At 39.5% G+C, this 26480-nt stretch overlaps 1 protein-coding gene across 4 annotated transcripts in view; it reads right to left on the reverse strand.

The window, feature by feature from the left end:
• TASP1 (taspase 1) overlaps positions 1-26480 on the reverse strand; it is a 57323-nt gene that overhangs the window by 22832 nt on the left and 8011 nt on the right. For all 4 annotated transcript variants that reach the window (XM_035110063.3, XM_060272424.2, XM_035110065.3 and 1 more), the window contains 6 exons: positions 18550-18670; positions 17902-17986; positions 16258-16337; positions 12232-12338; positions 7155-7274; positions 4411-4489 (listed from right to left, as the gene is read on the reverse strand). In XM_035110063.3, coding sequence (XP_034965954.1) covers positions 4411-4489; positions 7155-7274; positions 12232-12338; positions 16258-16337; positions 17902-17986; positions 18550-18670 — 592 coding nt within the window. The remainder of the gene's footprint in view (positions 1-4410; positions 4490-7154; positions 7275-12231; positions 12339-16257; positions 16338-17901; positions 17987-18549; positions 18671-26480) is intronic.

The raw sequence follows: 26480 nt of genomic DNA on the forward strand, positions 1-26480 counted from the left end.
CAAAAGAGAGAGAAAAGAAACACGCCTTTAAGTTAATTTGGCTCATAATATACCAGCCTAAAAGGAGAACACACACCAAGATTGTTTAATCCCCATAAATTCAGCCAAAATTTCACTGTTCCAACTTACTTCTAGCCATTAAAATGGATTCAATGTGAAGGACTTGCACAATTCCAGAGAAAGACTCTGGAAGTCCTTCCAGATATGACCATAAAGGATAAGAAACCACCAGAAATTACCCAGATTTGAAAGTGATCAGATGCTTTTGGAATGGTACCTGAATGAGATGTATTCAGGTTGTTCAAAACAGTTTGTTTTTGCCTGGCTTTCTTTCCTCCCCCTCCCCTCTAGATTTCAAGTGCTCTGGGTTGGTTTACACCATATATTTCCTCTCATTTCAATCCTTTCAGCAAAACCTGTGAATTCAGGATTTGGCCTGTCATCTTACCAATGTCATGACTGTTTGGCAAAGGCTGCAATCCTAGACACACATACCATAATGGGATTTTCTTTTTTAAAAATGTTTAGGATTGTGCTGAAAGTTACATTGCCTTCAAAAAGGATGGCCATATGATAAAGAGGACAGGGCTGCTGCATCTTTAATGGTTGCGTAGAAGAGGGAATTTCAGCGGTGAATCATGTCATGCAGTTGCCATGCCTGTTTTCATCTGAACATCCTACCTCCAAGTAATGTGGAACGTTTTGCTTGGATTTTATTTCTCTGCACTGCAACTGTGAGGTGTTTTTGTGCACTATGTGCAATGTCAATACCTGAAGGATTGTCTCACCCCTTATGAATCCAGTTGGTCACTGCACTCTGCAGGCAAGGGAGGGTCTTCTACAGATCCCATATTATCAGGAAATCCATTTCACACCATGTAAGAATCAGGCATTTAATATCATGGCAACTACCCTTTGGAAATTCCTCCCTTTTCAATTTTAGACAGGCACCATTTGTTGTCTTTTCAGCACCTACTGAAGACCTTCCTCTTCTAGCAAGCCATTTAAGGTGACACCTTTCTCAGTCTGGATCTGTACTGGAATTTTAATGATTTTTAATGGTTTTACAGTCGTACCTTGGCTCCCGAACGCCTTGGGAGTCGAATGTTCCAGCTCCCGAACGGCACAAACCCAGAAGTGTGTGTTCCAGTTTTAAAATGTTCCTTCGGAAGCCAAACGTCCGGCAGGGCTTCCAATTGGCTGCAGGAGCTTCCTACAGCCAATCAGAAGCCGCACTTTGGAAGTCGAACATTTTGGAAGTCGAACGGACTTCCGGAAGGGATTCTGTTTGACTTCCAAGGTACGACTGTATTTGCTTGTTGTTCACTGCACTAGGCTCCTTTGATAGGGATATAAAATTAAATTATTATTATTTCAGTATATAATCTATGCTGCACCAGCAAAGTATGATTGGGAAGCCCATGACACACAGCCTTAGATCAGGGCAATGCCACCTCTTCTACTATCTGCCTCTGAACTTTATTTACTTGAGTCGTCCCCTGAATGCAGAGCATTTTATGCTACAATTGTGTGTTATTTAATTTGTTGGATTTATTGGCTGCGCCACATTACTGTTTTTATTTTATTATTTTAGCTGTTGCTGGTTTGACTGCTTTATCTGCTGTATTATCTGACTATTTTATGCTGTTTTAAACTTTGTTTGTTCTTGTCACTTTTTATTGTTATTTGATCATTTTATTCTGCATTAAGATGTTTTAAACAGCTATTTTGCGTACACACACACACACACACACACACACACAAGGTAGAGCGTATTTCCCTCATGGGGCGAGCAGCAGCTAAGTGAGTGAGTGTGCATGTTTGTGTGTGCCTTCAGCACCTCCTCCCCCAGCCACCACTTTAGTCAAACTGGCAGCCCCGTGCGGTTTCAACCCAAGGAAAGAAAACGTTGGGAGATCCAGTTGTGGATCTCCTGCATAACGTGGAGTTTGGTTCTCATTTACTCATTATAATGAGTTGCTTCCAAAGTTGGAGGAAGCATTTACAGGCACAGTGTGCATTACAGTAGTCCTCAAAATGTATCTAACATCTTTTGCTTTGCCATTATTAAGCCAGGAAATCATTTATAGAGGACACACCATTCAGTTCTGGCAGCATTTCAGGTATTTTACAATGAAACACTGGAAAAAAATTGCAAAGTTTAACTGTTAACAGTGTAACTCGCTTTATCAGTTTACATGACCATTTACTACCATATGTATTGTTTCTCGTTTGAGCTTGTCACAAAGCCCAGCACCTACACCATGCTCTCCCCCTAAGCAGATTTCTGCACTTTAAAGCAACCACAACAAGAGCCTTAAAAAAACCTCAACATAGGATAAAGTAAAACATTACTTATTATTCCAGCCCTGCAACTCAGAGTCATCTAGCAATGGAATAAAGATGGCATAGCAAAGAACTTCTGTAAAGCAAAAGGGTTTCAGAGCAGCATGTCACAGAAACTGCTTTCTGCTTCTTTTGATGGGCTTTCCTTTCAAGTCAGGAAATTAGAAGCAGGTGTGTCAGAGGGCACCCACATTCATACACCACACTGAAACACACGCGTTTTCAATTTTCAAACATGAAAGCAACTCCTATTGAACGGAGGGAGAAATGAAAACCCAGGCCCTCTTTCTGCAAGCCATATGCAAAAGGCTATGAGGGAGAAAGTCAGGCAGCATGTTAATAGCTTGTGAGCTATTGTTAGATACTCTTGCCGCAATAGCAAAACAGCTCTGGAATCTAAACAAAAACAGAACACACAAAGACATTAAAATTGTTATCTGCTATAAAACACTTTTAAAAAAATCAGCATTGTATACTACTCCAGAGGTGGCACTCATTAGTATATCAAAACTTGCCATGCAGTAAGTATTTTTGAAAAGAGTTTCTCAGCGTAGCATTTTAAGTCACAATGATAAATAGTAAATAATAAATAAATAAAACCACACATGTGTACATACTATAGTATCTCCCTATTATCCCTGCTGTTTTCAAGGAACAATTCTTGATAAAACTCTCTCCCACTCTCTCTTTATATATAATACTGTAGATGCAAACCAATTTTGAAGAGACTTCAACATCGTTGAAAGATAATTTTTGGAATAATGCAATTAGGAACTAGCATGCTGCTTAAAAACTCTGGTAGGTAGGAAGAAACTCTGGTAGCATGATTTAGATAAATCAATTGTTATTTTACTTGATTGTCAGAAGCTAACAGAAAGGTTATACTGATCATTATTATATATGCAACATAGAGAAGTAGGGGGGAAAGACAGGTCACTGTCTTGACAAGTTTAAACTCTACAATATGACAGTAAGGAGTGAAGAAAAGGAAGCAAGAGAGAGAGAGGCGAGATATTTGGAGTATGAGATGGTGTTACTACAGTAATACTACAGCAGTGGAAAGAAGGCACAATTTGCATCCCCACCCCACCCCCCGAAAACTACTACAACTACATTTTAAATGAGAATCTATGACTAGCCTTGTTCAGGATTCCCAACAATATAGACTGCATTATCCCTCATATGCAAAGCAGACTGCTGCAACTTAAGGGGCACTTTCTCCTGCAAATTCCAAAGATCTCAGAAGATCTCAGAAGCCCACTCTGCAGTAACTCGGAGCAGGGTTTTTAGTGTGGCTGCCCCTGTTCTATGGAATAGAATTCCCATTGAGATATGACAAGCGTTCACTAGGCACCCCTTTCTTCAAATAAGTATTAATGTTTACATAAAAAATATAAATTCCATGTGGCACCTTGGAACAAGTTTCTTCTCAACAGCAGTTTAAGGAAGATAAAGCCAAAGTTAATTTTCCATTGCAGCACCTCCAAATTTTGAAATGTGTTTGTTAGCAACCATAAGTATATCCAGTGCCTTCCCCCTCTTTTTGTGCGTGTAAAATATGAGGTACTGGTACTCATACTTGATAATGTCCAACTTCAAACTATGGTTTAAAATTACAACTAAATCAAGACTAACTAATTTGGGGTTCAGACATTAGCAGTATACAGAAAATTTAAGCTTCTAATCTCCTTCTCATGGCTGCACTGGAAAAGAAGGGAAGGGGGTGCACAAAAGTCGAAGGCTTTCTCATGCAATACTAAACCATCATTTAGTTTGGCATAGTTAAATGCACAGATAAATGTTTCACAACTATTTATTCTTTAATCTGGAGCAAGCATGATTTTTGCTGCATTTTGCATGTATCTGCATATCAAAGTTAATCTGCACATTTATGATTATGGTAACAGCATCATCTTCCCATTAATGTCAATCTGAATAAGATAATGATAACAGTAGAATCTATTCCAGTACTTCATATAGGTTCATCCATGAGAATACACTTCAAATAACAGTATATAGAAGGAAAATAAGTTCCAGTGAAATATTTGTAAGAACAGCAAATACCTGAGGTACTCACAGCTGTAGAGTAAGGGTTCTGAATTCCCAAGTTTTCAGCCCAGCACCCACATCCGTAAAGAGCTGCCTGACAGAAGAAGAAGGAGGATTTACAAAAGAGAGAGAACTATTTGCCCCTTTACACCAAGTAAAACCTTTTGGTAAAGAATCTAAATAATGTTCCTTGGTTCATCTGCAAACGGTGCCATATACCTCTATCTTGGTAAGAATTGTATAATCAGGTCTTTCATCCATGTGATTCAATTTGACAGCCCATTTTGGACATAATGATCTCAATCCAATACAAGCAAGTGGTGGACATTCTATGTTAGGCCCATAGAATACAGATGAGAGCTCATTATCAAGCCTACATGGTAACAGTGGTGAAGACAGTGTATAAACCAGGGGTCAGCAACCTTTTTCAGCCATGGGCCAGTTTACTGTCCCTCAGACCATGTGGTGGTTCGGACTATATTTTGAAAAAATATATGAACGAATTCCTATGCCCCACAGATAACGCAGAGATGCATTTTAAATAAAAGGACACATTCTACTCAGGTAAAAACACGCTGCTTCCCGGACCGTCCGTGGGCCGGATTGAGAAGGCGATTGGGCCACATTCGGCCCCCAGGCCTTAGGTTGCCTACCCCTGGTATAAACCATACTTCCCTGTCATCACTGCATCTTCAGCATGCCATCTTGTGGTGCTTTTTCCAGGAGGTCTGGGGGTTTCTCCAGCTTGGCCTACATAGAAATGTGAAAGTACCCTCAAGGGCACGCTGCAACAAGTTCACTAAATACTTTGCATTCAACTTGACATGGATGCCACTAGTTTGGCACTTCAATCAGGGAGGTATCCAGAACGCTTAGCTGGCCCTTCCCTCCTCATGCAGCTAGCAGAGGGGGGTTAACTAGCTGGATCCAGGCAGTGTTACAAACTGAGATACGAAAGCTAGGAGCTAAATGGCACCTTAAACCTAGGTTATGGGCGAAACAACGGAATGTCTAGGCATGCTTTTTTATAACAAGAATATAAAGCTGAAAATGAATGAACTGCAGCTAAAATATTGTGTTCATTTTTCACATGTTCTGCCCACCCCCCTAATTTTTAAAAGAGGGCCTCTTCTTCAGTCTTCAGAGAGTAGCTGGAAGTGGGGAGGCAGAAAAAGGTCCTCTTTCCTTGCACTCTGCAGCTTTAATATGAAATCTTAGGTGCAGTACTGTGCTCAGAGCTCAGAAACTGCTCACGCTAATGAAATTCCCTGTCGCAAATGCGCCTAGAACAATGGGAATTTCAAACACTGGATTCAGGGAGTGATAAATATCTTGGGAGAGAAAGAGGGTGATCCCTAGCACCCTGAAATAAGCAGTTAACAGACCACGCCTAAAGGAAGTCCCTCCAAACCTTGAAAAATGTGAGAATTATAGGGCGATCACAAACACCCTTTTTGAGTAAGATGCTCAAGCAGTTGGTTGCTGGACAGCTCCAGGAACTCTAAAAATGGTACTGATTATCTAGACGCACTTAAATGTGGTTTCAGGTGTCACACTCTGCAATAAGTCAGATATGATTTTGCAAAATGAGAATCGGAAAATTTTGTGAATACACTCAAGTATTTTTATGAAGGTTTCGACCTACTTTGTACTATTACTATTTTAAATGTAATGAATTCTAAACTGTATGAATGAGAAAGGCAAATGATTTCGAACAAAAGTGGGCTCTGCAAGTGCCAAAGAGGGGAAGAAAGTAACTGCTAATGGTGCTCTCAAATAAATAGGACTTTGCCTTTAAGCAAAACAATCAGATCAAAGGAAAAGAACATTCCTTGGACGATGAAATGGCATGTTCTAGGGCGCATGTGTCCATTTGCCTAGAGGCACTCTGATCATGCCAAAAGTTTATGACCTGTAGTTACATATCAATAAAAGGTCTTCCAGTCCAAGATAATGTCTGCAATCAAGAAATCAATCTAATGCCACATATCAAGAGGCTAAGCAAGGTGTAAGAACTCTTGGCACATGGTCATTCCTGGGATAAAAGCCTGTGAAGTAGCTGAAGGAGCAGTGTGAAGCTTCCACCACCATCACCCAGCTGCCTTCACTTCTCTGTGCTCCTAGTCTGGACATCTAGTTAGATAAAGCAACTACCTAACATGTGGAAGATTGGGAGCTCTGGAATACTATTACCAATAATGTGTTTAAGGTGGTTTTGCTTTTTTTAAAAAAATACACAAATTGGTACCGTTGCTGCTGGTCTCTCTGGCTTCCTTCTGGGCAAGTCCTGCTCCCTGCTTTGCTGGCCTATTTCCAGCTGGCCTGGGCAGGTGGGGCCCTAACTTACTCCAATTACAAAAGATGATGCTGAAGAGGCCAGGGGCCATCTTAACTGTGTGTTCTGCAAGACCTGCTGTCAGGATACTTTCCAGAAGAGGAACTCTGGGTGCTATGGTCAAGAAAGCCCTGTCCCATGTAGCTACCAACCATACTTCAGACAGCAGTGGGATGTGGAACATCTCAATCAGCAGTATTTTATGTACCCTAGACCCATTCCCAAAATTATGACTCTGCTTATTATATCAAGCTTTTGGCTGATTCCCACTTACAATGATTTATCATGGAAAACACAGCTTTCTCATAAATACTAGTTTCCCCAAGTTGTAAAGAACGTCACCCAGCCAGTTCTCTCTTTCACAGCAAGTTGGGAACAATTAGGGTAAAATGCAACTCAACATGTAAGCCCTACTAAGACCTACCTGACCAACTCGTCCAGGGTGCTTCAGGGCTAAGCCTCCACTGGACACTGCAGCAGCAACATTTCCTTCTTGGTCAACAACAACTGCTCCAACGGTATCCAGTGTTCCTGAGTCATTCTCCTATGTGACAGGGAAACAAAGACACTGAAAACATACAGACTTGACTGTATTTTGATGTCTCCAGAGATGAAGACCTGACAGAACCAGCAACACAGTGTGGGACCATTTATATCAGGCATCCCCAAACTGCGGCCCTCCAGATGTTTTGGCCTACAACTCCCATGATCCCTAGCTAACAGGACCAGTGGTCAGGGATGATGGGGATTGTAGTCCAAAACATCTGGAGGGCCGAAGTTTGGGGATGCCTGATTTATATCTCTTCACTCAGCCAATATCCATTACATATCCATTCTTTAAAATCATATGCTTTAAAATCATATGTAGCTCTTCTATCCAAGGTATAAAAATATACAAGGGAGTGGACTTTTTCGGCAGTGGCACCAGAGTTAGGGAATAGCTGCCTTTACATCCCTGCCCAATCGTCAAGGTCTTTGGGGGAGTCACTCCTAGTGGCAACCCACGGCTTAGATGCAGACATTCAGACATTCAGCCTCTTCCCTTTCGCACTTCCAGTACCTACTGAAGACTTCTTTTTTTATTTCAGCAAGCATGTTAATTGTAGAATTGTAAAAACATAGAATCATAGAGCTGTAGAGTTGAAAGAATCATCTAGTCCAACACTCTGGAATGCAGGTGTTTCAACCAAAGCATTCATGACAGATAGCCATCCAACTTCTGCTCAAAAATATCCACTGGAGAGCACACTACCGTCTGAGGGTTTCCGTTCCTTTGTTGAATGGCTCCTACTGTCACAAAGTTCTTCCTGATATTTAGTCAGCATCTTTTTTTTACCTCTAGTGTATTTGTGGAGTTTGATGTACATGTCTTAGAGACAACTAATTAAGAAATATATAAATTGTTGAAATACACAAATAAAATAAGGAGGTTCACCTGGGACTATCATTGCTATTATTTTTCTTTACCTAGGCATTAACAGATTTTACTAATTTAAAATGAGAAAAATCTGTCATTTTATTGTTCTTTTATATTTACAGTGGTACCTCTACTTACAAATTTAATGCGTTCCGAACGCACATTCGTAAGTCGAAAAAAAATGTAAGTCAAATCCCATAGGAATGCATTGGGAGAAAAAATTCGTAAGTCGAAGCAACCCTATCTAAAAATTCGTAAGTAGAAAACATCCTATCTAAACCGCATCCAAGATGGCGGACGGAGCTCCGTTCGTAAGTAGAAACATTCGTAAGTAGTTATTCGTAAGTAGAGGTACCACTGTATTTTGTGCTGTATACCGGCACCCTATCTTAAATATGAATGGTAGTGTAAAATGTGTAAAAAAATAAAGCAAATATCCAAGAGCTGTTGTCTATACTCAGGGGCTAAAGGAAGCTTATCCATTAAAATTATTTCCCTTTACTTGTCAACCAAACAATGGTTGTCTGATCTTGTGAAAGACAATGCCAAGTTCCACATTCAAATTAATGCACAGGAAAGAGCAAGGTATACCTCCCTTACTGCTGAATAATGTTAGATGTGGAAAGTCTATGGTTCTCCAGATGTTGTCTGGTTAAAGCTCTCATCAGCCCCAGCCAGCATGGTCAATGGTCAAGGATGATGAGAGTCCAGCAACCTCTTGAGGACCAAAGGTTCTTCATCCTTGTGTTAAAGAGTCAAGCAGGTGATTCCCTGGACTTGGTAGGCTTTAACTTCAGTAGAACAAAAACACTCCAAAAGGGCTCACCACAGTTCTTCCTTTGATCTGAATGACATTAATGCCAAGTGAGAATAAAAAACAGTAAAACTAAGCTTTCTATTTTGCCAGAGGGAGGCTCAAACTGGTTTTTAAAAGTTAGAAGGTTTATTACGAAAACATTTGAGAACCATTAACTGAGATTAAAGCTTTTGTAGCTTGTAGGCATAATCACATTCCATTCAAAAGAATACACCCATTGCCAATTAATTAACCCTAATCACCCACAAGCTCTGTCTTCACAATCAATAGCAAAAAATTCAGGATCACACACTTGCTCACCTACATTGCACTGAAAGCATGGGGAGAGGAGGTCTCTCCTTTTAGAATTCTTTAATCACACAGACTTGCATAATTTTCAGAATGTGCCCAAAGCAGTAATTGTTACTAAACATTATTCAGCCTCCCTATTAAAGTTAATGAGGCTAATGGAGGGGTCTTTAGATACCGGTAAACTCTACAGATGGCTAATCTAGTGTTTGCCAAAACAGAGCAAAGGGCACACTCTTGAGCATCAAACTTATCTCTCTCACACACACAGGAAGTAAAAATAATAATAATGGGTTAGATAACAAGGTGCCTAGCACTAGTGGAAGGGGGCCTGGATTTCAGTGCCAACTCCATTTGCCCATGCCTGCACTGGCCCCAACATTTGCCCCAACTCTCAGGAGCTGCTTTTGGGGGGGGGGGGAGGCACAGAGAGGAGGGCTAAGAAAGTCCTATTACACAAACAGAATTTTTTTAACAGTTGTTAAGATGTAAGATAATATAACGTTTCCATTTTAATATTACCAAGATAGGAAATGCAACACGACTTTATAATTTTTTTATTAATTGATTATTTTGTATACCACTCTTCTTCACCTGAAGATCCTAGGGGACTTCACAACAGAAAATCAAGCTACAGTAATAAAGCAATACAATCTTAAAGGTAAAGGGACCCCTGACCATTAGGTCCAGTCGTGAACGACTCTGGGGTTGCGGCGCTCATCTCGCGTTACTGGCCGGGGGAGCTTCCAGGTCATGTGGCCAGCATGACAAAGCCGCTTCTGGCAAACCAGAGCAGCACACGGAAACGCTGTTTACCTTCCCGCTGTAGTGGTACATATTTATATACTTGCACTTTGACATGCTTTTGAACTGCTAGGTTGGCAGGAGCTGGGACCGAGCAACGGGAGCTCACCCCGTTGCGGGGATTCGAACCGCCGACCTTCTGATCGGCAAGCCTTAGGCTCTGTGGTTTAACCCATAGCGCCACCCGCGTCCTATATACAATCTTACCTTCACTCTAAAAAGTCAAATAAAACAGGCAGATTTAAAAGACAAAATACCATGCCCCCCTCATGAGCTATTTCACATGCATGACCACCTCTCTCTTTCTTGTCATGTCGCTTGAATTCTGAGTTCTCATGAGCTGAATACCACTCATGGGACACTTCCAGTGAAGTGGGGGGGGGCAGGAGACTTTCACTGATTTGTCATTCCCTCCGTAGCCCACTGCGCTGGAAACTTGCTCTGGAGGGTAGGGGGACCCAATAGAACAGGAAGAAAGGTGGCATATTTGACTACAAAGAGAAATATCCTTTCCTTCCCCAACTGACAGCCTCTACCGGATTACAGTTCCATTTGCAGAAGAGTAACTGTGAATCAAATCCTGCATCAGTGTTATAAGACAGGGGGAGAGGAAGCGGAAATTCTATTGGTCAAAGAAATCCCAAATATTTAAAAAGACAATGTAATTCTAACACAATAATGAAACAATTTGTGTACACACACACAAACGTAATGTGTGTGTGTGTGTGTGTGTGTGTGTGAGAACTGTTCAATCTGTTAACAAAAGACTTTTGGAATCCAGTTACTTATTTATTCAATTTTCTAAATCACAGCTTGCGTTGGAGTACATATACTACTATGAAGTTCACAAGGCAATTTTAAAACCTGGCTTCAATTTCTAAATTTTAAGTGGAACATAATTATCTCACGATGTAAAAATGAATTTACGTACACACTCAAAATTATTATGCACTAAAGAAGCTATAGTACAATGCAACAGGAGTTATTTCATGCTCTGCTGGAAACTGGTCCCATTTGCATGTAATGGTAAGCCAAGACTCACCCAGAAAATTTCAAGTGGTCAGTGGGGACAGGGGGGGAGGGGGAGCTTGGAACTGCTGCCTTAAAGTATTGTCAGAAGACCCTCCAAATCTCAAATAGCAGGTTGGTAAGTCCATGTACTGGCATATGTAAGCATTGACTTGACCTTTAATATATAAATTGTACTGAAATCCCTCTTTCCTTAGTTTTATATTTTTAATGCTCCTAGTCTTTTTGGATATAAAACATAAGCAATACTCCAAAGACATGAATTTTTGCATATGCAGTAGCTTGAATAGTTTTTTGTTTGTTTTTTGCTTTTGTTTCTCCATAAAAGGAGAAACAGAGCAATAGGTTCTACAGTACACCTCATTTTTCCTTTTTAATTACTGACAGCAAAACTGTATTCAAAATATAGTTGGCAGCAGGTAAAAACTACAGTGCTGAAATAACCACTTAGTAAAGAAAAAAACCCAGCTATAATTTTTCTATAGAGGACCATTCTGGGCCAGGTCAATGCTGGATAAATGTCCAGACATGTTTACCTACCTGGTATTTCAAATTTCATCCCCTTCCAGATCCACAGAAAATGCTTTAAAGTGAGAAATGGTCACCAAAATCTTAAACTGGAGGAAATTTTTTCAACAGATATTTATCTTTTCATGTTTGCATTTGTCATGCACATTCTGAAAAAGTGAAAATGAATAGTAAAATATATAAACAAATCATAATGGTAAGGCACACTTATTTGTTCTGCAAACAATAGTAGATTCCTTTGATAGTTCTATTTTCATATTCCCTGAAGATGAGGGGAAAAATTACTTATGACATATTGGCTATGAGTGCAAGTGGTTCATCCTCTGTACACATGTTATGTTCACACAGAGATACACCATAAAGCTGCTCCCAAAGGCCATGGAACTCTCCAGAGCAGCCTTCAATGAGCCAGAAAAGGAAATTGCTGGAAGGACAAATCAAACACAAGCAAGCATGCATGCATGCACACCTCTGTTTCCATTAAAATATAATGATTGTTAATATTGCAACATTGTGTTGACTATCAATTCACAATAGCAACAAGAGCTCCCAGAAACCTCAGTCCTTGGCACTGTAGTGATTTGAGGGTGACCAATAGCTTTCTGAACAGATACCAACCTTTTCACTTGATTGTCTTCTTTTCTTCAACTGAAAAAGATCGGTTTCCACCTTTTCCGCCAATTCCAGTTTCCTCTTGTTCCTCTTAAAAGCTGCTAAACTAAGTCCTATAAAATATTTAATGGCATTTTAATTACTTAAGAATTAAACCAAGGACATCTTCTTTAAATACTACACTTTGGTACTGGCAACTCAGATCTATGTACAGATTGTAGTTTATCCTGTCCACTGAATAAACACGAATTTATGAAAATCAAAAACACAAATTACCCAAAACTGGCCTAGCTGGCATGTTGCACTAAACCACAGCTTATTTTAAACTCAGGTTTAAAGCAAATGAGCAGCGTGCACACTGCTCTGAACTCCCTGCTTTGCTCTTCCCTCTGCTAATCATTTGCTGCAACAGGGAAAACTAGAGACTAGCTTCATGTTATGTGCAAAACCAGTGTTTTTAGTTTGCTTCTTGGCTTCTCAATCATGGTTTGTCTAGGGAAAACAAATCACAAGCACTGGTTCCCACATAACCCAAAGCCAGTCCAATTCCTCCCCAGTGTGACTAAAGGTTAGCAGGGGGAGCAGTGAAGCAAAATGGCACCCCGGAACCAATTAAGTACTTAACCCAAGGTACCACTATAAATGTTAATTTTTTTCATCTACAATACTGTCTTATTTATTTTATAGTACAGTACATTGATTATTGCCTTCATTTTATGGATCAATGGTCTCATTAGACAGTAAATTTTGTGTTAAATTGATGTTTTAGTGGGTGTTTTTCATCGTCTGGAATTGATTAATCCACTTTCCATTACTTTCAATGGGAAAGTTCGCTTCAGGTTAAGTACGCTTCAGGTTAAGTACAGACTTCCGGAACTAATTAAGTACTTAACCTGAGGTACCACTGTATAAACTTACCCAAAGTAAACCACTAACTACTGAAGTATTAGTTACAGGTAGGTAGCCGTGTTGGTCTGACTAAGTTTGTCATTGGTATGAGCTTTCGTGTGCTTGCACACTTCTTCAAATACGCTTCTGAATAAGTGTGCATGCACACAAAAGCTCATACCAATGACAAACTTAGTTGGTCTCTAAGGTGCTACTGGAAGGTTTTTTTTTATTTTGTTTCGACTACTGAAGTATTGAGCAGCATGGCTCTCCTTAAAATGTGATCAACTCTAAAATTTGTGTTGAACATAATTGTTCTTAATTTCTCTATCTTATCAATAAAAATGCAATACAGGCAACTCCCCGTTTGCACAGGTGTTGCATTCCGGGTCATTTCGAGCTTGTGTGAATTTGGAAACCCGTTGAAAAAGCCTGCAAGCAACCCATTCCACTCTCACTCTGCCCCGCCCCTGTTCCGCACTTTTAGTGACATTTCAGTGACATTTTTATGATACTTCCGGGTAACTTCCAGGGGCAGCACTGTGAGCATGTGCATGACTGTGAACATATCATTTCCGCCTAAAATGGGAGTTGCCTATATAAAAAGAATGCTAGCCAATATAGAGGGCAAGGGTCTGCAAAACTGCTCTGCTTTGCACAGAGGATTCAGAGAAAAATCTCAAGAGGATTCAAGCGGTCACTTCTATATCCATTTATGTATCTAGCTTACTTATTTCATTTCTAGATCCCCACCTTTATTTCATAATGGAACTCACAGAAACATACAGGTCTCCCAAACTGTCTCCCATCAAGATACTGACCAGGCCCCTGCCTTGCTAGCTTCATCATGTGCCTTCAGATCATGCACTGGGATCGTGGTTGTGGCCTTGCATTAAAAGGAAAGATTGCCACCTTCCAAACTGGAAGTGTTTGGAAGGTGGCAATCTTTCCTTTTAATGCAATCATCTTCATTGGTTGGGTGGCCAGAATGGTGCCATCCAGGTGCTATAGGATTACAACTCGCATCATCCCTGACCATTGGGTCATGTCAGCTGGGGTTGATGGGAGGTAATCAACAGCTGGAGGGTACTGCATTGACCATCTCTGGCATTTTGACCTTTTATCTCAACACAAGCTCAACTTTATTCTAACAAAAGTGGGGGTCAGCAATCATGGTTACACTGTCTAAAAATGATTAAAAGACTCTTAGATGAAATTCCCCCTCACAGGGAATTTAAACATAATGTTAACGAATACACACTTGTTTATTCTAAATTATTTTTACCCTGCCTTCCTTGTAAATAATCAAAGCAACTTACAGCCTATCAACATTCGCAGCAACATTAATAAAACATACATGCATGAAACAGTGAATACTTCAAAGGTTGCTGAGGATATTTCTCCCCATGAGCAATGGGATGTCACTCCATCTTCAAAGGAATGCTTTTCTTGATATAGACCTGTTTGAAGTTAGGTGTTGACTGGCTACTTTGTGGACACACACTGCTTGTGATGACATCTGCCAAGATCGGGAGGGCAATCCTTTTGCTCCCTACGATGGACAGGGTGCCTATCAATTCTCTATTAGTATGTCACCCTAATATATGGCACTTAATGTTTATATGAAAGAAACACTGTAAGACTGAACACTCTTTTCGTGTTTCCTTTGATAAACTTGAAACTGTTAATTCCTCTAAATAAATCTCTTTGGTTCAATTGTTCTTTGTCTCCAAATGGTTCAGATCTGTCAGATTCATCACTTGATAGCTGGTATCTGCTGCAGATCACGTAACACAGGACAGAAGTAGAAGGTGGAAAAGCTTAACTACATATGGTAAGGAAAGTGCATGTATGCTTATGTGAGCTGTATCCTGACCTTTGTGGATAGTCAGGAATCAGCTACCTATCTGGATACCTGTGGAGGGAGAATGGCAACTACCAGCAGCAGGCCCTGAAGTGTAAGCTGGCTGACCTGTATGTCAATCACAGATATTATAAATTCTTCCCATGAGTGGTCTGAAGAAATAAAGCACAGGGAGTCACAGAGTATCTGTGCATTTAAAACAATTATATTTGTTTTAAATAATCTGAATATTTTTCTGAACCAGATTAGCAAAATTTATTGATGCACAATGATGGCTTCTGGTTTGTTCCAATGACTTATTTTATATCTAAAAATCAGTTTACTTCTGCTTGTTTGAACTTAATGTATCAATGGAAACTAACCCATACTTTTTAAAAGAACTTTTTTAAAAGAATTTTTTTAGCCACCTGTTGGAGACATGGTCTTTTCAACTGCTGATTATGCAAGCTTGGTTAAATTACCCTCTCAAATTCAGATTGGTCAAAAATTTACTATTAAGTCAATATTTTTCCCCCACCCTCAACCGTGTATTCAGTTTAATTATACTCTATATTTTCAGAAATGTTATTCAGATTCATTCTATTTGCAGTGAACTGAAATTAACCAGGATAGGCTTCACTAGATATCCAACAATTTCACAAGCCATGAGCAATCACCATGTCTATTTCACCACCAACGTTAAAACAACAATATTGTCTGGAATCACCAAAACAAATTTAGAAACATGCTATAAGCCCTAGAAACAGTTTTAAGTGCAATCACAGCAACAACAAAATAACATGTTCCTAATCCTCAGAAAAGCAATCTGACTCTGGCCAATCACACAGCACCCTCTAGCAGTCATTTAATGGAGTGTACCAAAAATGCACTGAGGCTGAAGTGGTACTGCAGCTTCCCTTCTAAAGCTGGCTGGGGGTAAAATGATTGGCAAAAGAAAGATTACAAAGCACAATTACTAGAAATCCAGCGAGAGTAAGCTTGTTTAGCAAAGCTATCAGGTCGGCAGCTTATAAACTGCGTAACCAAGGAGAGGCAGAGACGAAAATAATTAAGAGTAAGTATCTGAAAGTGAGACTGACAATGCTACACTATTTAAAACCTCCTTAGCTCCAGAGATAATATTTTAGCTGTTATGCAGATAAATATCCAGTGTGACTACGATCCTTTAATTTGAACAGTATCCAAGTGTTTAGCGGCCTAAATCCCACTGATATGAATGTTTTCTTGATTGTGTGCCTTAAGATTCTCAGAACAAGAATTCCTAGGATCAGTTTACTCACTTGTTGCCATGACACCTGGAGGGCAGGCAGGTATCCCGTGATCCACTGCCCATCTGAAAGCTCCTTCGCCAACTAAAAAACTAGCAATGGGGAAGACAAAATGGGTGGGGAAGACAAACTTTGACTGCATGACTAGCAACAACGAATAAGTAGCCAATTATTTAAGCCAGCTACTACTATTGCAACTTGGTTATTCATTGGTTATTAACACAGCACACAAAATGTATTCTGTTTATCTTAAAACCTGCCACATACCAATTACCCTTGAAAAGCCCAAATTTTTGTATTCTGAGAAAAAGTAAAAACCATTTCATAATACCTCCTGCATCATTTTGCCACTCGGTTGTTGTTGCCTCCTCAAGAGAGAAAGACCCAAGTATTTTAAGCCCTCTGTGAAGAGGAATACAGTGGTGCCTCGCAAGACAAAATTAATTTGTTCTGCGAGCTGTTTTGTATCGCGAAAATTTCGTCTTGTGGTTGGCCAATGTAAACAAATCAAAGCAAAAAAAATGCAAAAAAAATCGTCTTGCAAAGCCCGGCCATAGAAAAATTTGTCTTGCAAGTCAACAACAAGATCGCAAAATGCTTTCGTCTTGCGAGTTTTTCGTTGCACCAGGCATTCGTCTTGCGTGGTACCACTGTATGACTGAACGTGATCCCTGTTAAAAACAGATTTGGGATATGACATTGTTTTACCCCTATGGATCAGGGGCTTTAAGCACTTTAGGCCCGATACCAGGCATCCCCACACTGCGGCCCTCCAGATGTTTTGGCCTACAACTCCCATGATCCCTAGCTAACAGGACCAGTTGTCGGGGAAGATGGGAATTGTAGTCCAAAACATCTGGAGGGCCGAAGTTTGGGGAAGCCTGCCCTATACTCTATCAAGAGATCTTCTCCTTTATCAACATTCTATATAGACCGTAGGAAAACTTATTTCAACCTGATTTCTCTGGCAAGATTTTTGGCTGTTTTCACCTATTTTTACATTTATAGGTGAATGATATATCATGTAAGCTAATCAGCTTGAACAGGATATTCAGACCATAATTTGGCTATTATTATTACTAAAATTTATAGTAAATATGTCCTTATTCTTCCACACTTGAAAATTATTAGAACTGTAGTGAATGTGAATAACTATAGTTCACCTTCAAATCTATACAAAACTTAAATCAATGTGAAACCATTGTTTCCTCAAGAAAAATGAGAGCATATTCTGTAAGTTTAAAACTCTGTTGCTTCCAGAGTTTTTGTTACATTTGTCCTTTTAGCACAAATGTAACATTTCACAACAACAAGCTATGTTTAGCTTTGAGGTCTGATTTATTGGATTTTTAATATTTTGAACCCGAAACATCAGAAACAAAAGCTTAGCAGTGTAAATATCTGCATAAACAACCACAGAGGAAGAAGTTCAGACTTAGAACAGAATATTAAAGATAAAAGGCAAAGTTATGCTATTTACAGCTGTAATAAGCATGCAAGATGTTCCAAGATCAACAACAAAGCCAGTCCTCATCTTAAAAGCATGCTATTACTGATCCACACTAAAAAGCATCAGCCTTCTTTTAATAAGAGTAACTTTCAAATATTGTATGCATTACTGCCCAAAATAAGAAACAAACAGTATAAAGTAATTACCAAGGTGGAATTCTGCCAGCAGACAGCTTTCCTTTCTGCCCTTCACACAACAATCTATTTGCCACAGAAACAGGATTTTTGATTCCTGGGAACAGGAAAAAAGTCATTTAAGGAAATGGTTATGCAGTGCTCCAGATAGTTTTAATTACCTTGGATTTAAACCAATTAACTCAACAAGTTATTCCATAGCTGCCAAGTTATCCCTTTTTTACAGGGATTTTCCCTTATGCTGAATAGGCTTCCTCGCGAGAAAAAGGAAAACTTGGCAGCTATGGTTATTCAGAAAAAAATGTTCATTTATTCCTTGGCTTTGCAATTAACATCTCAAAAATAAGCCTTATTTTAGCACCCCAAACACCAGAGATGTAAAATTAAAAACAGAACAGAGACTGGATAGATGAAGGCAAAAACCTTAAACTAATAACATCGAAAGGGCGAAAACAAACCTGGCTAATAGCCATCAAATGATTATTTTGCACAATGCCTAAAAGATACGGTGCTTGTTCTTCGTCACATGCAATGCTATTCATGTAATAGGATCTGAAGTAACGTTATGCACAATGTTTATAGCATAGTAGGACTCCAACTATATACTCAATTATCTTTTTGAATCTACACATTCCATCTTTTAGAGCTTGCTCAACATACCACTGAGAGCACCAACTGCTCCAAAATTGAGTGATTTTCCATCCATGATACTGGCATCACATTCTATTTCACCCAAAAGGTTTAGGTTAGACCCCATTCCTGCATTAGTAAAGGGTGAATCCTGTAAAGAAATGTAAAGAAAAAATGCATGAAGGCAAACCATCCATAATTATGCATATTATCAAAGGAGTTGAATGATGAGTACTGGGGCCAACTGGCCTCCCAGCACATGCTGCTCATCCCACCAGCTGAAACTCAAGTTTCCTTGCAGGAGAGAAGTCAATGAAGGGGGCAGAGTGAAGAGGAAGATGCAAAGGAATGGCAGGTGGAGAAAAAAGCAACTTTGCTTTCAGCCTTAAAGAGGGCTAGGGTGGGAAGTGTTTGAGACACTATCTGCAACAACTGAATAAGAGACCAGAGAAACAATTTCAATGGATTTCGAACATGGAAATTGGCAGAGCACATGAAGAGGGTAAACGGGGGGAGAGGACGCGACCCTGGTAACAAATGCTAAAATTGCATCATTATTCTAGTGTCAGATTTCATCCAATATACTGGAAGTAGTTCTAACACATAAACATGCATCCCTGGATTATCCACCAGAGATTTCGTCTCTCTCTCCGGGCAAGAATGGCAAATATAACCTAAATAAATATGGGAAACAAAATGTGTCTGTACCTGTGCCTGTAGAGAAAGACAAAATAAAACATGTATAGGCAAGTCCGTTAACATGCACTGTGACCCAGAATGCAAACCCCGTGCAAACAGGGAGTTGCCTGTGTACAGTTTACAATAGATAAAAATAATTTGATTGTTCAAGCTAAAAATGAAGAAAAAGACAACTGCTTCTGAGTATGGCAAGAAGAAGTCTTGTTCAGGCAGTTTCATTTAGACTTTTATGAATAAACATAAGCTTTACATATATGCATGGAAAGTAATATAGAGCCTCACACACCGTGCAAATATGTGTTCCATGCTGCATAACATATGAAGCATGTTAGAAAAGAGGCTCCAAACTAAACTGTCTATATATAGTTATGCAACCAGAAAACCAAGTACAGTATGCATATTGTCCATATTCTGTGCATATTGTCCAGGATTATATCTGTTGCATTTGTCGTGGGGGTTTCTCAGCCACTACTCTTCTAGTAGGAGGAGGTAGTTGGGGGTTAATAAAGCTGCCACCACAAGGAAATTTGCAATTATGGACATTTTGCATCATGGTAAAGAGATCTGGCCACCAGATATGAATTGCTTAGAATTTGAATAGGGGTCAGTAAGGTACACAGCTGAACGCAGGGCTGTGTGAAACATTTGGGGACTTGCAAGCTGGATGATAAAGTTATGTGCTTAATACCCCTTAAATAAAGGATAAAGTGGTTTCTCCCAACTCCGCAAAATTGCCACCCTATTATTTTCTTTCTTAACTAGCCATTTTATTATCACATTTACACATCTCATAAAGGCGGTGTGGCTTAAGAAACAAGTCTGTCAAACTATTCATATGGAAGAAATTCTCATTTCCCCAACACTACAAAGCAAGTAACATCTTTGAAGTGTGGAAATAAAGAGTATTTGTCATCATAACCCTTACGTAGGCCAGCAGAAATCAGATAATCCACAGCTATGATTAAAGTACTGTACTTTGGATTAGATCCACAGCAAGTTAGTCGAACTCTGTCCCTATTGAAGTTGGACTTCACTTAGCCATGCCTAACTTTTCACTCATATTTCAGTAAAACTTTATTGCAACAAACTTACTGGTATCCCTTCTACTAGAAAATAAAGCATATAACACAGGATGTTAATTATTCCAGCTACAAACATTCAGTTCTATAAAAGACCAAACAAAGCCTTGAAAGCAATGCCATTTTTAAGATGAGACCATTAATCTGCCCAAGTTGCACTGTCATTTCTCTTCCTCCTTCCATCCCAGCCTCCAAATTAGGGAGTAACATTTAAGGACACAATTGATTTTATTACTTTAAAAAACCCACACAACTACTTTGCATTCTCTAAGCAGTATGCAAAACACACACAATCCTCCCAAACAGAATGATCATAGATTTGTTCTGGTGAATAAGCAAGATCAATCCATCACAATGAACTGATATTCTTTATCAATACCAGCCAAAGCATTTATCAACCAAGTATTCAGAGCTTAAGGCATAGCTTATCACAGTGAGAATGAGAATTATGTCATCACTGACTTATTCCCATAACAACAGCAGTTCATAATTCTAATCATATAGTCGTCACATGTGCTATCACTTACATTTCTTCAATATTTTCCATCCAATATTTATTTGCAAATATATTGGCAGTTTCATAACTGTGCTCAGTGCTGTAACACCTTGAGAAGTTTTTGAATTCTGAGATTCCAGCACAGCTTTTCTTTGCATGTACATATCATGGTAAGACATAGTTAATTGTTGACTGGGGACATGGGGCTTCCCTCTCCTTGTGCAACTGGAAGTAACCATCAACAATCCCTAGCTTAGTGTTCCGTCTGAACTGGAGATATTGGTTTGCTTTGCTTCAAACAAACTACAAAGAGTAGGCAAGGCTTGTTCCTGCCTTCACTCTGTGGTTTGTTTGGAGCAAAACAAAACCACAATCCCTGGTGCAGACAGAATGCTAAGCCACAGATCATCGATGCTCCCACATGCACTACGGAAGGAGCGAAGCAGCAGCAGCATCAATCTCCACTCACAGAGCCAGTTAACCACGATATGGAAACTGGGCCATTATGTGCTAAACATTATTTCAGTGGCCATGGATATACAGTAGTTCAATTAACACCTGCTTGCTCATACACAGGGCTAATATTACATACAATGCCTAAAGACCAATCATTAAATAACTACAGTTATCTATCTCTCTATGAACTGTCAAAAACAAAATCTCAGGCCTCTGGGACATATGAAGTTATTGGTTTTAGATATATTTATATACATGCATATATAGAGAGAGAGCTTCTGCAAAAACAAATCCTTACTATTGCATTTATGAGACTGTGTACAAACCTATTGTAATCACAGTAATAGCTAGGTAGCAGTGTCCACTGAGCATTTCAGCCTCCTTCAGGAAAGACAAAGATATAAAAGGCTCTAGAATACAACCTACTACATTCCCAATAGTGTGACTGAACTATGAGCCAGAGGCACTCTGTGTTACAATACAGAGATATCACTATAAGCAAGCACTCTTTCATTTCTCGCATTTACTTATTGTCAGCTCTTTCTCGAGCACTCAACTGGCTACTTACAATTATATGAAAATAAGCCAAAGGGGGGCAGAGACCAATAAACTGTATCTGTTTGGGAAGTACTGTACAGTGCTACCTCGGTTTAAGTACTCAATTGGTTCCGGGGAGCCGTCCGCTCCCCGAAAAGTACTTAAACGGAGTGCTACTTCCACGCGTGTGCGAAGCGCCGATAACGTGCTTCTGCGCATGTGCAAACCGCGCAGATCGCTTCTGCGCATGCACGCGCCGCGGAACCTGGACTTCCAGGTCCGCGGAGTACTTAAACCGAAAGTACTCAAACCACAGCAGACTTAAACTGAGGTATGACTGTATATATAAATAATAACTTTTTAAAATGTGGTTATGTAATTGGTCTCCCCAGTTTGGAGAACATGTGATAGTATGAATACCTATTTCCTAAAAGTGTCAATAGGCAATGGCCATTAAGACCTGTAGCATTAATCTTCAAAAGTTGTCGAGTGTCAATGCAAGGATGATTGACATTAGGGAAGCCAAACGGAATGTTCGGCAGAGCAGAATGAGTGACAGGGTGGGGTTTGGAAATGACAACTAAAAGGAGAGAGTATGAGCAAAACAGACAAGAGGAATGAGATGACAGAGATAATGAAAGCACATGCATAAAAGCATAGATGTTGTGGAGAAGATTATGTTAAGATATTGAAAAATATGAGAATTCTGTGTACAATGGCTACTTGTTTTAGATATTATTTTTCATAAGCAAATATATATTTATGTTTTAACTCTCTATGATCTGGTCTGGCTGGATTCCAAGGTGAATGTATCTCATTCCATGTGTCTTGCGTAGATGTACTAGAGGAAGAATATAAAGAGAGAGACCTACTGCTGCCAGTACATGATGGCAGACAGTACTTTTAAGGAAAGTCTGGACTCGGCAGAGCAGCTGAGGGACTGGCCCAAGGGATCACCTGGAGACAGGCTCCGGGAACATCACAGGATTGTAGAGTTGGAAGGGACCACAAGGGCCATCTAGTCCAACCCCCTGCAATGCAATAATCTTTTTGCCCAACATGGGGCTCAAACTCACAATCCTGAGATTAAGAGCCTCTTGCTCTACCGACTGAGCTATCCCACAACGGTATCCCACAACATCAGTAAATTACAGCACCATATGAATTTCTGTTCTCTTCCCATTTCTGTTCTGCACAACCCGAATTACAACTTCTATTCATCTCTCTACTCTAGCTAGAAATAAAACATTCCTCAAAACCAAACTGCAGGTGGTATTTTACATCTGCGAAGAAACACTGAAATGGTTCAATATATTAAAGTTACACAAATAACTGGCAACTAATTAACAAGCAAAATAAGCAGATCAGATCAAAAGTCTGTGGCCAATGCAACAAAGCAACTTCTTAAATTAGCACATTTCCTCAGATGTTCCAAAAAAACAAATATATTCTTTTTATGAAGATCTGTATGGAAGCCTTGATCACAGTGCTGGAAACAAACTCATATTGACAATTCAAAGACTCAGTGGGTTACAATATGCCATGATTAATGGTATACTGGATTGAGCTGGAGGAGTGTCTCTGGTAAGGGATATATTCTCTGTCCCAGAAATATCTCTGTATTGTTTGAATTAAGCCATTGAATAAATCACACAGGTTAAAAACGTCAGTTAACTGGACTGTTGAAGATTTTAAGTTATTTGGAAGATAACTCAGTTCATACAAAAGCAACCTCTGCAAGAGGGTACCCACCCTGCTTGTTGATGTAAGCTCAGTACAAAGTGTTGTCAGTACAAATCACAGGTGCATTCCATAAAGAACAAAAAAGGCACCCAAAGCCTGTTTAATTGTGGTCCCACTTGATGAGGTGGTAAATGTAGGACTCACCAAGGGTGAAATCAACACTAGCAGCCTATCTCCAGGAAGACAATAATATCACTTGGCAGTGTAAATGCGGGACCCACTGCAATTGCCACTGAGGAGTGAAGGAGTTCATTTTCACGATAATGGTGATCTTCCTTGATGGAGTAATGCAGGACCCTGCCAAATCTACCAAGTAATCAGGGTGCTCAGTGTCCAACAATGGTAGTCCTGCTTGATGTAGTAACACAGGACTCACCAGGAGGCCAAAAAGGAAACTGGAGAAAATAAATAGGAAAACCACCACCACCCCGGGAGTAAAAACAAACAAAGGCAACACACAAGGTGTGGGTGGGTGGGTGTTTGTGGGGGAACACAAACATTAAAAAAACCCAAGAAGGAAACAACAAACCTGACAAACACAGCAAGGGAAGAGGAGGAAACAGAAGGAATGAACTCACAGCAAATGTAGAGGAAAAAAGGGAATTTTCCACAGATAGGCAAAAGACCCGTTCTATTCCATCTAAGGCAGGGAAGATCTGGAGGGCAGGATGACTCCTCCTGCTGGAAGAGGAGGCATAAGAAGAGAATGTCCTCCAACAGAACAGAAATTCACGGTAAATAACATTTTCACTACAAACACACAGCGTGTTCCTACTTCCGCGTCTGCTCCAAAAATAGTCTTCCACTTTTGCTCCAACCAGTCCTTACCTCATCATGGTGATTGACCCTTTCCAGTGCTTTTTTTCTGGGGGTGCGCAGGGGTACGCATACCCCTAAACATTTTGTGCATCTTTGTACTTTTGTCCATTTACTGTATTTATTTTTCCCGATTTGAACTATAAAATGGTGATTTTCTTGAATGAAAATGAGAGTACTGTACCCCTAAACAGGGTGGATAAAAATCAATGATTTTTTTAAAAAAATCAAAAAAATCGATTTTTTTGATTTAAATCAGATTTTTTTGATTTAAATCGATTTTTTTGATTTAAATTGGATTTTTTTAAATAAAATGCTTTTTGAGGAAAATATATTACCATCCAAAGGTTATTCCATCATGAAATAAAGATTAGTTTTTTAAATTATGTAGAATAAGGTTGTATATGTTTAATTTTTGGGTAAATAAATTCCATTAATCCATTCACAATGTCATGCTCTTCCAGAGGTTTTTGTAAGATTATTGGGCAGTTTCTCTGCCTACAAGATATTATCACAGATGCTTGGTTTACTTTTGCAGTTCTCAAAACTGAATTTGACTCAACAGAGATCACATGCCTCTTCTTCACAGCAAAAATGTTATAACATGAACAGAGTTGAGAAAAAGACCTTAATCCTATTGTTCTACAAACCTATGAATACAGAAACAACCCCTTCACTGCTAAGTTTCAAGAAGTTCAGTGAATAGAATAGAAACAATATTTTTCTGATTGTTTGGAGTGGACAGTATTTAAGTTTTTCATGTGTAGGCTGGGCTGACAGTCTTAAGTTTCTTAAAATATATATATTTTGTTTTTGTTTAGCCAAATTAGTTAACAAACATGGATGTTTGTTTAAGCAAATAACATATGCTGTAATGTTATTGTTTCAGTTGAATAAATCTATTTAAAGTGTTATTATTAAGGTAATGAATATTTTTCTCCTTCCTAAGTACAACAGTAAAGTTGTCGAAATATGAATGATTAACCTATTAAACTGGGGATAAAAAACTAATATGAAAAGTTGTTATTCTAAAAATCTTCATCTACTTGCATATTAAAGTTATACCAGCAAGAATTAGTCTTTATGTAGAAAACTATGATTTAAATCAAGCCTTACTGACTAGTGATTTAAATCGTGATTTAAATTGTGATTTAAATCAGTTTGATTTAAATCAAATCCACCCTGCCCCTAAACATTTTTTTTTAGAAAAAAGCACTGACCCTTTCTATTGATAATGTCACCACAGGACAAGCAACTTGGGAGAGGGAGTAGATCAGGGGTAGGCAACCGAAGACCCATGGGCCACAGGCGCCCACAGGGGTTGTTTAACCAGCCCACAAGCTGCCCCCGAACCGAGCCGCCCGCTCGGTGAGTCCCCACATGCTGCGCTAAACCGGTGCAGCGTGGCGCGGGGACTCGTTTCCGCAGTGCCAAAAATCGCATCTGCGCAGACAAAGACACCGGAAATCGTGTCTGTACAGATGCAGACACCGGAAAACGCAGCCGCTCACGCGCGATCCATGCATTGGGGGGATCCATGGGGAGGGGGATCTCCTCTGGAGTGAACCAGCCCAGATGAGGTAAACCTTGCCAACCCCTGGAGTTGAATAGAATAGAATAAGTCCTAGTTGGAAAATGGGAGTGGCAAACCTATGATATTCAACAAAAAAGAATCTTTTGGTATGTTAAATCTTAGGCTATGCTTTGAAGCCACTGTGTTTTAATCACAGATAAAATGTTAGGGCATCATAGGAAAAACGTCACACTCACACTGCCCAAAATAGTCAGAAAAAGAATAACACCTGGGGGAAATGGTCTTTTCTCTAAACTTTGTCAATTACCATGAGAAGAATGAACTCAAATGTATCATTTAAATACCAATGGTATTAGCCCAGTGATGTAAGACTACCCATGCTTTTGAAAGAAGGGAAGGAATGATTTGAAAGTCTCATTTTATGAGCTGCAATCATTAAAATAAAGTCACATTTAAAATGTGAAAGATCTTTTATAGCAGCAATGCATGTCACTGCCACCTCTAGTGTTCTTCAGCATAGACTTCCCAGTCCTCCAAAACGTGTCAATACAATAGTCATCTGTTAAGAAAACAGATAAGAGTTCTCTTTCATTCGGAAAAA

The sequence above is a fragment of the Zootoca vivipara genome, chromosome 3 (genome assembly GCF_965207765.1).
Source record: "Zootoca vivipara chromosome 3, rZooViv2.hap1.1, whole genome shotgun sequence".
Lineage (NCBI taxonomy): Eukaryota > Metazoa > Chordata > Lepidosauria > Squamata > Lacertidae > Zootoca > Zootoca vivipara.